General features: G+C 53.2%; 1 protein-coding gene across 2 annotated transcripts in view; it reads left to right on the top strand.

Annotated features, from left to right (window-relative positions):
* Positions 1–10,453, top strand: part of MAPKAPK3 (mitogen-activated protein kinase-activated protein kinase 3) — a 33,971-nt gene extending 23,518 nt beyond the window's left edge. For both annotated transcript variants that reach the window (XM_011938988.1, XM_011938989.1), the window contains exons 3-11: positions 1,473–1,612; positions 2,860–2,924; positions 3,414–3,493; positions 5,564–5,687; positions 6,864–6,939; positions 7,291–7,415; positions 7,892–7,977; positions 8,275–8,355; positions 9,044–10,453. In XM_011938988.1, coding sequence (XP_011794378.1) covers positions 1,473–1,612; positions 2,860–2,924; positions 3,414–3,493; positions 5,564–5,687; positions 6,864–6,939; positions 7,291–7,415; positions 7,892–7,977; positions 8,275–8,355; positions 9,044–9,196 — 930 coding nt within the window. In that variant the 3' untranslated portion in view covers positions 9,197–10,453. The remainder of the gene's footprint in view (positions 1–1,472; positions 1,613–2,859; positions 2,925–3,413; positions 3,494–5,563; positions 5,688–6,863; positions 6,940–7,290; positions 7,416–7,891; positions 7,978–8,274; positions 8,356–9,043) is intronic.
* Positions 10,454–12,051: the final 1,598 nt, after the last annotated feature.

Genomic DNA, 12,051 nt, shown 5'->3' with positions numbered 1-12,051 from the left:
GGTCCCCAGCCCTCCTCCATTAGGAAACACAGTGTCATGGCTGGTCCTTGAGTGAGCAACCCTTTTGGGGGGTGGCTTGTCCCTCCTGTCCCCATTCTGGGCCATCTCCTCATGCATGCTGACTTCTTCTCCCCCTACAGCAGGGCCACTGTGAAGCCTTGTTCATTTCTGGTGCTGGTTGGCAGCCACAGTCCAGGGCTGAGTTAACCCGAGCAAGGATCCTGATGCCCGCCCACTGGATGCTTGCCTTGCTGGGATGCACCCTGTGGGAATGACTCTGCTGTCACTCCATTTTACAGAGTTGTGGGCTGTAGCTTGGAGCTGTGAATGTTTGCTTGAGGTCACATCGAGTCATTGGAGGAATTCAATCCCAAACCCACATCTCACTCCACTCAGCTGTCATCTCCTTCAACTAGGGTCCTCCCTGCCCCCAGTCTCTACCTCTGGGTCCTCACCAGAGATCTGTAAGCATGGGATGAGGGTGGAGGCTAGGCAGCTAGGTCACCTTGAGATGGCCCCACCTCTCTCACAGCGGGATGACATTGTTGCCCTGGTATTGTATAGCAGCTCCCAGGCAGGCTACAAAGTCACCTTGGGAGCTGGGGACTGACTGGGCGGTCATGACCAAGCAACTCATTTTAGAAGCACTTTTCTTGGTAGTGACAGTTTTGTTCTCGCTCCCACTCCTGGAGAATTTGAAGTCTTAATTACTTTTACCCCTACAGGAGTGTGGCCTTGTCTCCCTCCACTCTGGGCCAGTTTCTTTGTGGGAGATAGATTGACAGACACAGGCCTCAACCTCTCCTGCAGGAAGTCTTCCTTCCCACTCCAGCACTCTCCTGATCATGCTACGGCCTGTAGGGCAGATTTGTGTGTTAGTGTACCGTCTCCCCTCCCCAGCCTTGCCCCAGCACCTTCTGCATCTACACTTATGTTTCTCATAGATGTGCTGGGTGAGAATCACAAGGGAGGCACCAAGGGCCTACTATGTGCCAGGTGCTATCCTGTTCAATTTACATGTACAATTTCCAACCCTAGCCTAGGAAATGGAACAACTGTGTCATCCTCATTGTAAAAATGAGGCTCAAGGGATGTGTGGCCCCTGGCTTGAGGTCCCATGGCTGCTGTGTGATTAGAGTGGGGTTATAAAACCCATTCAATTTCCATCTTATTTGCAGCCCCTGAGAAGGGAGGCAAGGGCTTCTTTGGCCTCTGAGCCCCTTGAAGCAGTCAGCCACCTCCCAGAGACCCCTTGAAGTACCTGCCAAGCTGCTTGAGCCCAGGACTGACCCTCAAGTCCAGAGGCTCATTGGACCACGAGTCAGAGAAACCTGGATTCAAATTCTCATTCTGCTCCTTATAAGCTGTGTGACCTGGGGCAGGTCACAGGCCTCTGAGCTTATATGTTTTTGTCTGCAAAGTGATGGTAGAGGACTCTGAGCCTGATGCTTTCTATGCCCACCCACCCACAGCTCCTATATGACAGCCCCAAGGCCCGGCAGGAGGTAGACCATCACTGGCAGGCTTCTGGTGGCCCCCACATTGTCCGCATCCTGGATGTGTATGAGAACATGCACCATGGCAAGCGCTGTCTCCTCATCATCATGGAATGGTATGCTGGCCTGCCCTGTCTCCATACCCCCTCGGCATCCCTGTGGCCCCCAGACTCCCTGCCATGCTTCTAGAGACTTTCTTTGTTTTCCAGGTAGCAGATCTGGGTGCCACTGTAGCCCCTGAGGGGCAACGGAGCAGGCAGCCACAGGCCCTGCCTGTGGATCTATGGAGTTGGCCATAAGGACATTCCCTCAAGGGTGGGCAAGAAACCATAGGGGTTAATATGGCCTCCCTGAGTGTGATTTCTACTCTGTGAGGAGGACTAGAAGAGCTGTCAGAGAAGCCTTCCAATCCCTGAATATGGATGGATGGGGGATTTGGGGAAGAAAAGGACCCACACAGTTCCCTCAACTTTCTCTCCTTTTGACCTGGGTATGTGCTCCCATGGTCCCACCAGGAATTGGGTGCTTGGGGCCTAGAACCAGGAGCCAGCAGCCTTCTCCACCCTGGGCTTCTTCCTGTAACACCGTGGCTCAGCACCAGCCGTCCTTAGACTCTGGGTCCTCAGTTCCTCCCTGTCTGCCTTTCAAGTCCCCCCTTCCTGTACCGGTTAGCCAGTTCTTCACATCTGGGGTTCAGATCCTGCCTCTGCTACCCACTAGCTGTGTGACCATGGGCAGCTCTTAACCTCTCTGAATCTCTGTAACTCGGATGTAAGATGTGGGGAAGATTTTAACGTAGCGTTTAGCCTGTGATTGACTCCATTCTACGTGGCCATGTGTGTTGCATATTCAATCTGCATGACTGTGGGGTTGGTGCTGTCATCCCTATTATACAAAAGAGACAGCTGAGGCACAGAGAGGTGAAAGAACCAGCCCAGGATCACACAACAGCGCTCATGAAACGTGGATCCCAGGGCATGGCACATAGTAGGTGCCCAGAGAACAGTGGTCATATGATGATAATTAACATCTCATCCCACATTTGGGGAAACAGAGACTTGAATAGGGTTGGGAGTACCCAAGCCCTCACAGTCAGGTAGGGGCCGTGCCACTGGGAACACACAGGCTTCTTGGCAGGGATCAGAGCCCACCACCCTCTTCTAGTTCCAAGAGTTCAGTTCAACCCACCCAAGCTGAGGGTATGCACTAGGTTCTGCAAAGGACAGGGAGGGTGACAGTGGCTGTTCAGTAGGGGAGGAGCGGAGTGGTAGAGCCTGAAGCCTGGGCCTGTGATTTGGGGCAGGGGCAAGGGTACGATGATGTGCAGTTTCCCCCTCTCTGCTTATAGTCACCTCTTTTACAGCATGGAAGGTGGTGAGTTGTTCAGCAGGATTCAGGAGCGTGGCGACCAGGCTTTCACTGAGAGAGGTATGTGCATGTATCTGGACCAGCAGGAGGATTCAGGGTGAGAGGTATGGACCAGAGAGTTGTGTGTGATGCTGGGCAAGACCCTGTTCCTCTCTGTACCTCAGTCTTCCCATCTGAATAAGAAAGGGTGGGACTCAGTGTCCAACCCCACAAGGGACTCTCTGAGTCTGAGACACTTTGTCAAAGATGAACTCTCTATGGCTTTGGGATGGAGGCCTCAAAGCCTCTTGGTGCTGCCTTGCAGTTGAGCTGGGGAGAGGTAGTTCAGGACTGAGGAAAGAAGTTTAGATGGGTTGGGGGTATCCTCGGAGGAAACTGGGGTGTCTGGGGTGGGGTAGACATCCCAGGATAGAGAACCTGGATAGCAGGAGTGCTGTCACTGTCTTCTTGTCTTGTCCTGGCCTGCTAGACTGTGTCCAGGAGGGATGATAGGGTGGGAGCTTGACCTTTGACTGGCATCACTGACCCCCTCCTCCTCTGTTTCTGCAGAAGCTGCAGAGATAATGCGGGATATCGGCACTGCCATCCAGTTTCTGCACAGCCATAACATCGCCCACCGAGATGTCAAGGTGAGGCTCTAGGATTCAGGTTGGGGACCCAGGGAAGAGGATATTGTCACACTCCACAATCCCTGATGGCATCCAGGACCCACTGGATGGAGGCCATATTCCATAGTCACATTCAAAGCGTCCGCTCTGTGTCCCAGACTGTTCTTCTCAGCCTCTTCTCTAGTTTCAGCATACTCATTCTGTTCTCACCAGATGGGTCCCCTTGTTTCTTTCAAACACTGAGTAATCCCAATAGTAATGAGAATAACTGAGTGCCTGCCTGAAGCTAGCAGGCCCTGACAAGCAATCTCATTTCATTCTCACCCAGCCTTGTGAGACAAGTGCCATTACCCATTTTACAGATGAGGAAAACAAGGCTCAGAGAAAGATTAAGTGACATGCCCAGGGCTGTGTAGTTGCTGCACTGGGATTCATTCATTCATTTGTTCACTCGTTCAGCAAGAAATTTTGTGTGCACGCAACCTCAGGAAGGGGCTGCCTGATGCTGTTGGGGTTTTTTGTTTTGTTTTGTTCTGTTTTTTTGAGACAGAGTCTCACTCTGTCACCCAGGCTGGAGTGCAGTGGCACGATCTCGGCTCACTGCAGCTTCTGCCTCCCGGGTTCAAGCGATTCTCCTGCCTCAGCCTCCCAAGTAGCTGGGACTACAGGCACCCGCCACCACGCCTGGCTAATTTTTGTATTTTTCGTAGAGATGGGTTTTCACCATGTTGGCCAGGCTGGTCTTGAACTCCTGACTTCAGGTGATCCACCTGCAAAGTGCTGGGATTACAGGTGTGAGCCACTGCACCTGGCCCTGTTGGGGCTTTTGTGAAGTCACAGCCATAGCTTTGATAGATCAGGCCCTCTGATACCAGCATTTTAAGGGAAAGAAGCCATTTGCTGAGCACTGGAGGAAGGAACAGAGATAGTGCCAGTTGGTGGGCCACCTTCCAGTCTTGAGGCTGGAAGCTCAGCTCTCCAAATTTTCTATCCTGGGAGAACTGGGTCTTACAGGTCATTTGGATCAGATGGATGAAATGCAAACCAAGGCACTCTGCATGTACAGCACACACATGCACGTGCACACGTAAGCATGTGTGAGCACTATCAGAGCAGAGTCTGCTTCTCCTGGACCCTCTGCCCCAAGCCTAGAACATTACCTTCCTTGGCTTATTTCCTCCTCAGACTGGGCAGAGGAGAGCTGAGGTTCCAGTTGCTGCATCAGGTCCTCCCTCTGGCTGAGCACCACAACCTGTAAATCCTTGCTTTACTTGGACCCTGGCTTCTTTTTTTTTCCCAAAGAGAGAAAAGTCTTCTGCAGAGGAGATTCCCTTGAATAGACTAAAACTGGTTTTCTGTTTTTATCACAATTTTTATCACAATTGAAAAGGTCAGATCTTCTCAAACAGAACCTGAGAAATAGCATCCATTGGTTGTAAACCACCACCCCATCCTTCTACTAACACCCCATCCTTCTACCCCAGCTCTGCTTAGGGGTCTCTTCTGCTCCTCTCCACGGGCCTATATCCTACCCATTCATTAAAAACCAGTTTCAGGGACAGACCTCCCCACTGCCCTCATCTGCCAGGCCCCTGGCTACTCCTGGGACACAGGAAGATTGCCCTGTGCAGCTCCTGGGGTCTGAGCAACCAGGTCCTTCTCCCCTGAGCAACCTCAGATGGGGCTGTCCTTCTAGCCCTGTAGGATTCACTCTGGGCTGGGTATGGGACATGTGCTTGGCAATACTGACTTATGAGCAGTCTGCCTTCCCCTAGCACCCTTGCTGTAGCATTTCATGGCAATGTCACCAACTCAGGATCAGAAGTTCCTGCCCCGAGGCTTTCTATGGCACTTGGTCATTCACAGTCTTGGCTGAACACCTGCCTTGCTTCCCCTTTTGTGAATGTAGGTAGCACCTTGGGTTTCTCTGTATTTGACCCATGTTGGTGGGCAAGGCCCAGGTCTTTTTATAAATGGACCTGGCTCCTTCTGCACTGGGATGGAGTCGGGGAGTCTGGCTGAAGATCACCTTGGGGCTCTACTCCTGCCTGGTTCCTAACTCCAAACCAATGTTTTCTCTTTCTGGCCCAGCCTGAAAACCTGCTCTACACATCTAAAGAGAAAGACGCAGTGCTTAAGCTCACCGATTTTGGCTTTGCTAAGGAGACCACCCAAAATGCCCTGCAGACACCCTGCTATACTCCCTATTATGTGGGTGAGTCCTTGGGACATGATTTGTAACTCCTCACCCCAACTTATACAGCTGTATTGTAGGGTAGCCGGTGGGTTGCAGAAAACAAAGGGTTAAAGCCCAGCAAGGAGGGAGGGGGAGAATTCTGTCTGCATGGAGGCGGGTGACGTGGGGGGCCGGAGGCTGCAAAAATATTCTCCCAAACTTCAGCTTCTGCTTTTGAAAATAGATCCAGGAAAATTCTGGCTGTGGCCTGTGAGCTGAATGACATCACAGCAGCTCTAAATATATATGTGATAAAAGGCTGCCATCAGCTCGGGACGGAGCCCAACCGCGGTTGTTTTTCTCTAGTTTTTGTCTTCCTGGGATTCATATTCAGAAAGCTGGCAGGCATTTCCTCCTAACCTGGAGGGACAAAGGGTACCAGTCACCTGCCTTGTGGGAGACAGTCACTAAAGCCAGGGCTTGGAGGTGTGCACATACTCATGTTTCCTGGAAAAGTTCCTTGCCCTTCTGCAAGTGGGCAACCCCCAGATCTGAAAATGCTCCTTGCCAAAACTGCCCCCTAACCTAAGAGTGGGCTGATGACAGAGGGCTTTTCTTCCTCAGAAGAGGTCTCCCTGGAGGGCTGCTGAAGGGGTGGGAAGCTCCCTGAGATAGTTGAAATGGCACTCTGTTAACTAGGATGTGTTTTGCAGTATTTTAACTTAGAAATCTTCTAGCCTACCCACCTCATTGCACTGGGAAGACAGGCCCCATGGATTGGTAGCCAAGCTGATGATGGAATGCAGAGCCTTGCCCCTGGTTCCTCCTTGCCTGTGACCTAGGCTGTGCATTCTGGGAGGCAAGGGACACAGGACAGCTGGCAGGCCAAGACCCTCTCACCTACGGCAGTTTCCCACCAAGCCCCAGACTGGCCTTCACTTCTCTTCTCTTCTTTCACCAAGGTTGAGACTGGCAGAGGGGCCCAGGCCCAAGGGAGCTAGGGGTATGTCTGAAAGTGGTTGATTTTTTTCCGGGAGCTTTCTCCTCCCCCAGCTTCACACACGTGCTGCCTTTCCAAAAGGTGCTAGACGCCAGTCTGCTCTGCCCTACCTCCCAGTCCAGGCATCTGCTCCCCACCTTGCCCAGGCTTCAGGCTTCTGCCTGGGCTCTAAGACCCTTGGGTCTTAGAGCCCTGCTGTCCCTCTGCCCTGGCAGCCCCTGAGGTCCTGGGTCCAGAGAAGTATGACAAGTCATGTGACATGTGGTCCCTGGGTGTCATCATGTACATCCTGTGAGTACCTTTCCCACCCCCTGCCTCCATCTCCTGCCCTCACCCCCACTGTGAGCCTAGGACCACTTCTGTCCCCCTACGCCATGTCCTTGGCGAGGGGCTTGTGTGTGTCACTCCTCATGCAGACTGCCCTTCCCTTTTGGTCATGGGACACCACTCCTTCAGGTGCCTGAGGGTCTCCCCATGCCAAGGGCTGATGGCATTCCTGGGATATGCCTGGAAGTCCGGAGGGCTGGTATTATTGCCATGGTGTCTGGTTGCCTGTCTCCCCAGTCAGGGACTTTTGAGGGGAAATGGGTCCACCCTGGCACTGGTCCCACCCTATGCCAAATGACTTACCCCTTCCCCCAGCCTTTGTGGCTTCCCACCCTTCTACTCCAACACGGGCCAGGCCATCTCCCCAGGGATGAAGAGAAGGATCCGCCTGGGCCAGTATGGCTTCCCCAATCCTGAGTGGTCAGAGGTCTCTGAGGATGGTGAGTGAACCTCTCTGTCCCAGCCTGGCCCCTGCGACTTTCATTCTGGGAAACATCACTTTGGTGTCAAACTGACCTGTGTTCAAATCTTGGCTCCCCCTCTTCCCAGCTATGGGATCCTAGGCAAGTCCTCTAACCTTCTTGAGCCTCAGTTTCTACATCTGTCAAACAGGCTCAAAACTTGCTTCCTCAAAACTCCCTCTAACTCCTATTCCTCAATCATATTTTCCCTTCTGAGGACCACAAACAAGGCTGCCCTGTATGAGTTATCTACTGCTACTTAACCAGTTATCCTGGCCATTTAGTGCTTCAAAACAAGAAATAGTTGTTAACTCACTCTTTCTGTGGGTTAGGAATTTGGGAGCACATGCAGCCCCTGCCTCAGCAGAGCTTGTGGTCTATGGGGAAGGGTGGAGGGGCTGGCTCTGAGGAACTCTGCAACCTCACCTCTCCCCTCTCTTCCCTGGCCTCCCTAGCCAAGCAGCTGATCCGCCTCCTGTTGAAGACGGACCCTACAGAGAGGCTGACCATCACTCAGTTTATGAACCACCCCTGGATCAACGTGAGCCCCTCCTCCTCCCACGGCAGGCAGGGTGTCCAGCTGGAGCGGGTCTGCCAGGCAGGAGGGTGGTGGCTCTGCTCTGAGGCCCCAGTACAGGGCTGGAATGGGCCCATGCGCACAGGTAGATAGTAGGGCCTTACCTACAGCCTGGCTTTGCCACTGCCCCATTGAGGCTCCTTCCCAACCCCGAGCCTTAGTTTTCCCATCTGAAACTGGGAGAAGGGGATGGAGTTGGGGGAACCAGTGCTGTCCCAGGTGCCTCCAGTTTCTAATCCATGGGCATGGGGCTCCTTCCAGCAATCGATGGTGGTGCCACAGACCCCACTCCACACGGCCCGAGTGCTGCAGGAGGACAAAGACCACTGGGATGAAGTCAAGGTGGGTGGGCTCTGCCTCAGTCTCACTACAGGTGCCAGGATTTGGGCAAAAGGGGGGTGTGGCTACCCAGAGTCTGGGGTCTTTGGCCCCTCTCTATGCCTGGAGGACAGGGTGTCAGTGACTGTCGCAGTGGTCCAACCATGGCACTCCAAGGATTGGGCCTCACTACCCCATTCAGTGTGGTGCTCCTGGCTTACTTCCTCAATGAAACAGGGCTTTGGTACCAAGCTTGGATGATGACCTCTCTTATAACCAACAACATTTGGGAGGGTGGTCAGCCTGGTTTAGACCCAGCAGAGGAGACATTTGAACATATGGGGTAGCAGCTCCAGTGGCACAAACTCCAGGCCCCAGTGTGCTGGTTGCTCAGCGAGATGGCATTCTCTGAAGGTCTTGTGGTTCTGTGGTGGAAGTGGTTTAGTTCACTATCCCACTTACCCTTGGTGTGGTCCCAGGGAATAACTCTCCTTTTGTGCCTTTGTGAAGAAGCTCAGTGTCTACCACAGAGGACTGTAGTGAGGTCCCTCATGTGATGCAAAGGGCTTGGCCCAGTGCTGGGCACACAGTGGGCACAGAGGCAGCACAGGCTGTCACTGACACTGTTAAGGGGCTGCCCAGGCAGGGGGTGATAGTTCCTAACGTCAGTACATCCTGACCTCTTAGTGCCCCCAATCCTGTCTGTCCCCAGGAGGAGATGACCAGTGCCTTGGCCACTATGCGGGTGGACTACGACCAGGTGAAGATCAAGGACCTGAAGACCTCTAACAACCGGCTCCTCAACAAGAGGAGAAAAAAGCAGGCAGGCAGCTCCTCTGCCTCTCAGGGCTGCAACAACCAGTAGCTCATGGGACCTTGGAGGAGCCTGGCCCCTCAGCCTGCATGACAGACTAGAATGTGCTGAGGCCCTGGCCAGGAGGGCCCAGGGTCATTCTTTTAACAAAAGGATTATTTTATTGTGTTTTAATTTGTCACTTGGAACTTCAGGATGGAGGACCCTGACCCTAAACCTCCTTCAGATCTCTGGCCCAGGTTTAAGCCCTAGAGATGGGCAGGGCCTAGGGGCTGGGAGCTGCCTGCTGCCATAGCAGCACCTTTAGCCAGGATGGCCTGAGTGAGGCCTCTGTGCTGTCCTGCCCTGGTGCATGGCCTTAGCTTTCTAGGCCACTGAGAGTTGTGGCTGGGCTTCCCATCTTCCACGTCTTCCACAGATACATCCCACTGCGGGGTGGGCAGATGGGCCTGGCCTTGAGAAAGGCATTGGCCATTGGTTGCCATGGTGACCAGGGACCACATTACTGCCTGTGAATGCTGAGTGAGCGAATAAGGGAGGAGGGGCAACTGAGGGTTCACCTCTGCCTTCTTGGGGAGGCTGATTTCTCGCACACTGGCTGGCCCTCTCAGTCTCACTCCTCCTTGGGCTCCCCGAGGCTGCTGGATCTGGCCTGCCTGCCTCCCTGTGCAGTCCAGTCCTGCCTTGCTGCAGCCCAGCCCAGAGGGAACTCAGCACTCTCCCCTGAGGGAGTCCCTGGGCCTAGCTATCCCCTCACTACTCCCTACCCAAATGGTGGCTTTTCATCTGAACTTAAGGTGGGGGATATTTTTAACCTTTTTCCACTTTGGAAAATGTCACTGTAAGAAAAGCCAGTATACTTTCCCTGCAGCCATCTGCTCACCAGATCTCAGGCAGGAAAGCCCCTCTCTGTTGATTTCAGGGGCTATCTTTTGGTGTACTTGTGTGAAAGTGGCTGGTTGGGAGCAGGGCCAAGAGGCTTCCCATTAACCTGAGGCCTCTTTCTTTACTCTGGGTCAGACCTGAGGTTGGGGAAGGCGACTGAGCCATGCTCAGAATGTCTGGTCCTGGCTTGGGCCTGAGTGGGGCAGAGAGGGCCTTTCCTGGCTGATCAGGACTTACCAGCCCCACCCCACCATGGTAGCCTCAGGGTGCTGAGTGCCTGGTGCTGCCTGACAAGTGCCTGACACCCAGCCTAGTTCCTTCCTGGCCCCTCTCTCACTGGCTGGAAAACCCTAGACCATGTCAGATAGGACAACACTGCTGCGTTTTACATCCAGATAGTAATAAACACCATTTCATCATTTTCTCCTGGCTCCTGGGTTTACTTTTTGTCTACAGGGTAGACAAAAGTGGCCCAAGGGCAGCTTCTCAGACCCACTAGTGATTTCACCCCAGCTGGAGGGGGTGCCTCAGGCCTGATAAGCATGCCATGCTAACTCCAAGGCCACTGAGTCCTCGCTAGGCATAGAAAGGTCAGAAGAGCTGAGGGATGGCAGCTGCCACATGCCCCCAGCTCTGTGCCGCCCCTGTGCAGTGTGTGTGACACCTACCCCCGGTCCTGTGTGTGCCAGTGTCTGCCCACAGTGGCCACCCCCAGCTGCGTGCCAGCCTGCTGAAGGGCGGGCAGAGTGCCTGCTGCAGCACTGAGCTATTTTCAGAAACTGCCAGATTTCATTTGGCAGTGAGAATATCGAGGAGGGGAGGGGGCGGCATGCTGCAAGACTGTCTTTTGACTACTCCAGTAACAGAGCACTCTCACCCCTCAGGAGCCCTTGCGGGCAGCCTCAAGGAGGGCTCTAACTGTGGCATTTCTCTCCCAGCTCCTATCTTGAAACTCCCAGTTTTCCAAGAGCTCATCTGCTGCCTGCAGTGCTCGCTCCTCCGCCCCGCTTCCTTCAGGGTGTGGGGGAGGGTGCAGAGCTGCTGCTGGAAGGCAGGGGACAGGCAAACACGCCTGAGATGTTCTGCTGCTTCCCAGCCTGGTGACCTTGGGCAGCTTTCTTGGCCTCAGTTTCCTCAGCTGTGTCCTGGTGATGATAGTGCCCATCTCATGGAGTTATGTGGGGGATTTGAGCAGATGATGTGTGTGAAGTACTTAGTGAGGTGCCAGGTGCGTGGCTTATGCCCCACAGTCATTAGCTACTCTAACATCCTTAGTCATCAGGAAGGAAGGAAGGATCTAGAGTTACATCTACAGTATCTAGAAGTCTCTAGAAGAAAAAGCAGCCCCAAATCTACCTCAGGAAGGAGAGAATATGTTACATCTAGAGTATCTAGAAGTCTCTAGAAGAAAAAGCAGCCCCAAATCTACCTCAGGAAGGAGAGAATATCTAGAGTTATATCTAGAGTGTCTAGAAGTCTCTAGAAGAAAAAGCAGCCCCAAATCTACCTCAGGAAGGAGAGAATATCTAGAGTTATATCTAGAGTGTCTAGAAGTCTCTAGAAGAAAAAGCAGCCCCAAATCTACCTCAGGAACTTTCTATCCGGACAATCAGGCCTTCCTCACCTATGGGGTTTTATTTCCAGAGCAGCATCATGTGGGCCTCCTGGGCTTTGGTTCCAGTACTGGGCTTCCAGGAGGGTGGCCAGATAAGTTCAAGAGACCTCATGGAGCCTGTGGTTCAGCCCAGCCTTCCTAGTGTACTCTACATCTGGAGGAATGCTGGCCAGATGCAAAGGTAGATGTAGTCCATCTAGTCATAAAGCTGTGGAGGCACAGATGGCCTCCCTCGCTTGGCTGCCAAGCATCCAGTGTACCTGAGATGCTGTGCTGGGTGCAAGGAAGGCTGCAGTGAGAACTTCAGACAGGGGGCTCACCTCAAGGTGTTTATATTCATGTGGGAGAAGGTGAAAACATCACATGTTGAAAATGTTAAATTGGCTGGGCGTGGTGACTCACGCCT

This window comes from Colobus angolensis, unplaced genomic scaffold (genome assembly GCF_000951035.1).
Source record: "Colobus angolensis palliatus isolate OR3802 unplaced genomic scaffold, Cang.pa_1.0 Scaffold18, whole genome shotgun sequence".
Taxonomy (NCBI): domain Eukaryota; kingdom Metazoa; phylum Chordata; class Mammalia; order Primates; family Cercopithecidae; genus Colobus; species Colobus angolensis.
Note: the sequence above shows the minus strand (reverse complement) of the source record. Positions and strands in the feature narration are given on the sequence as shown.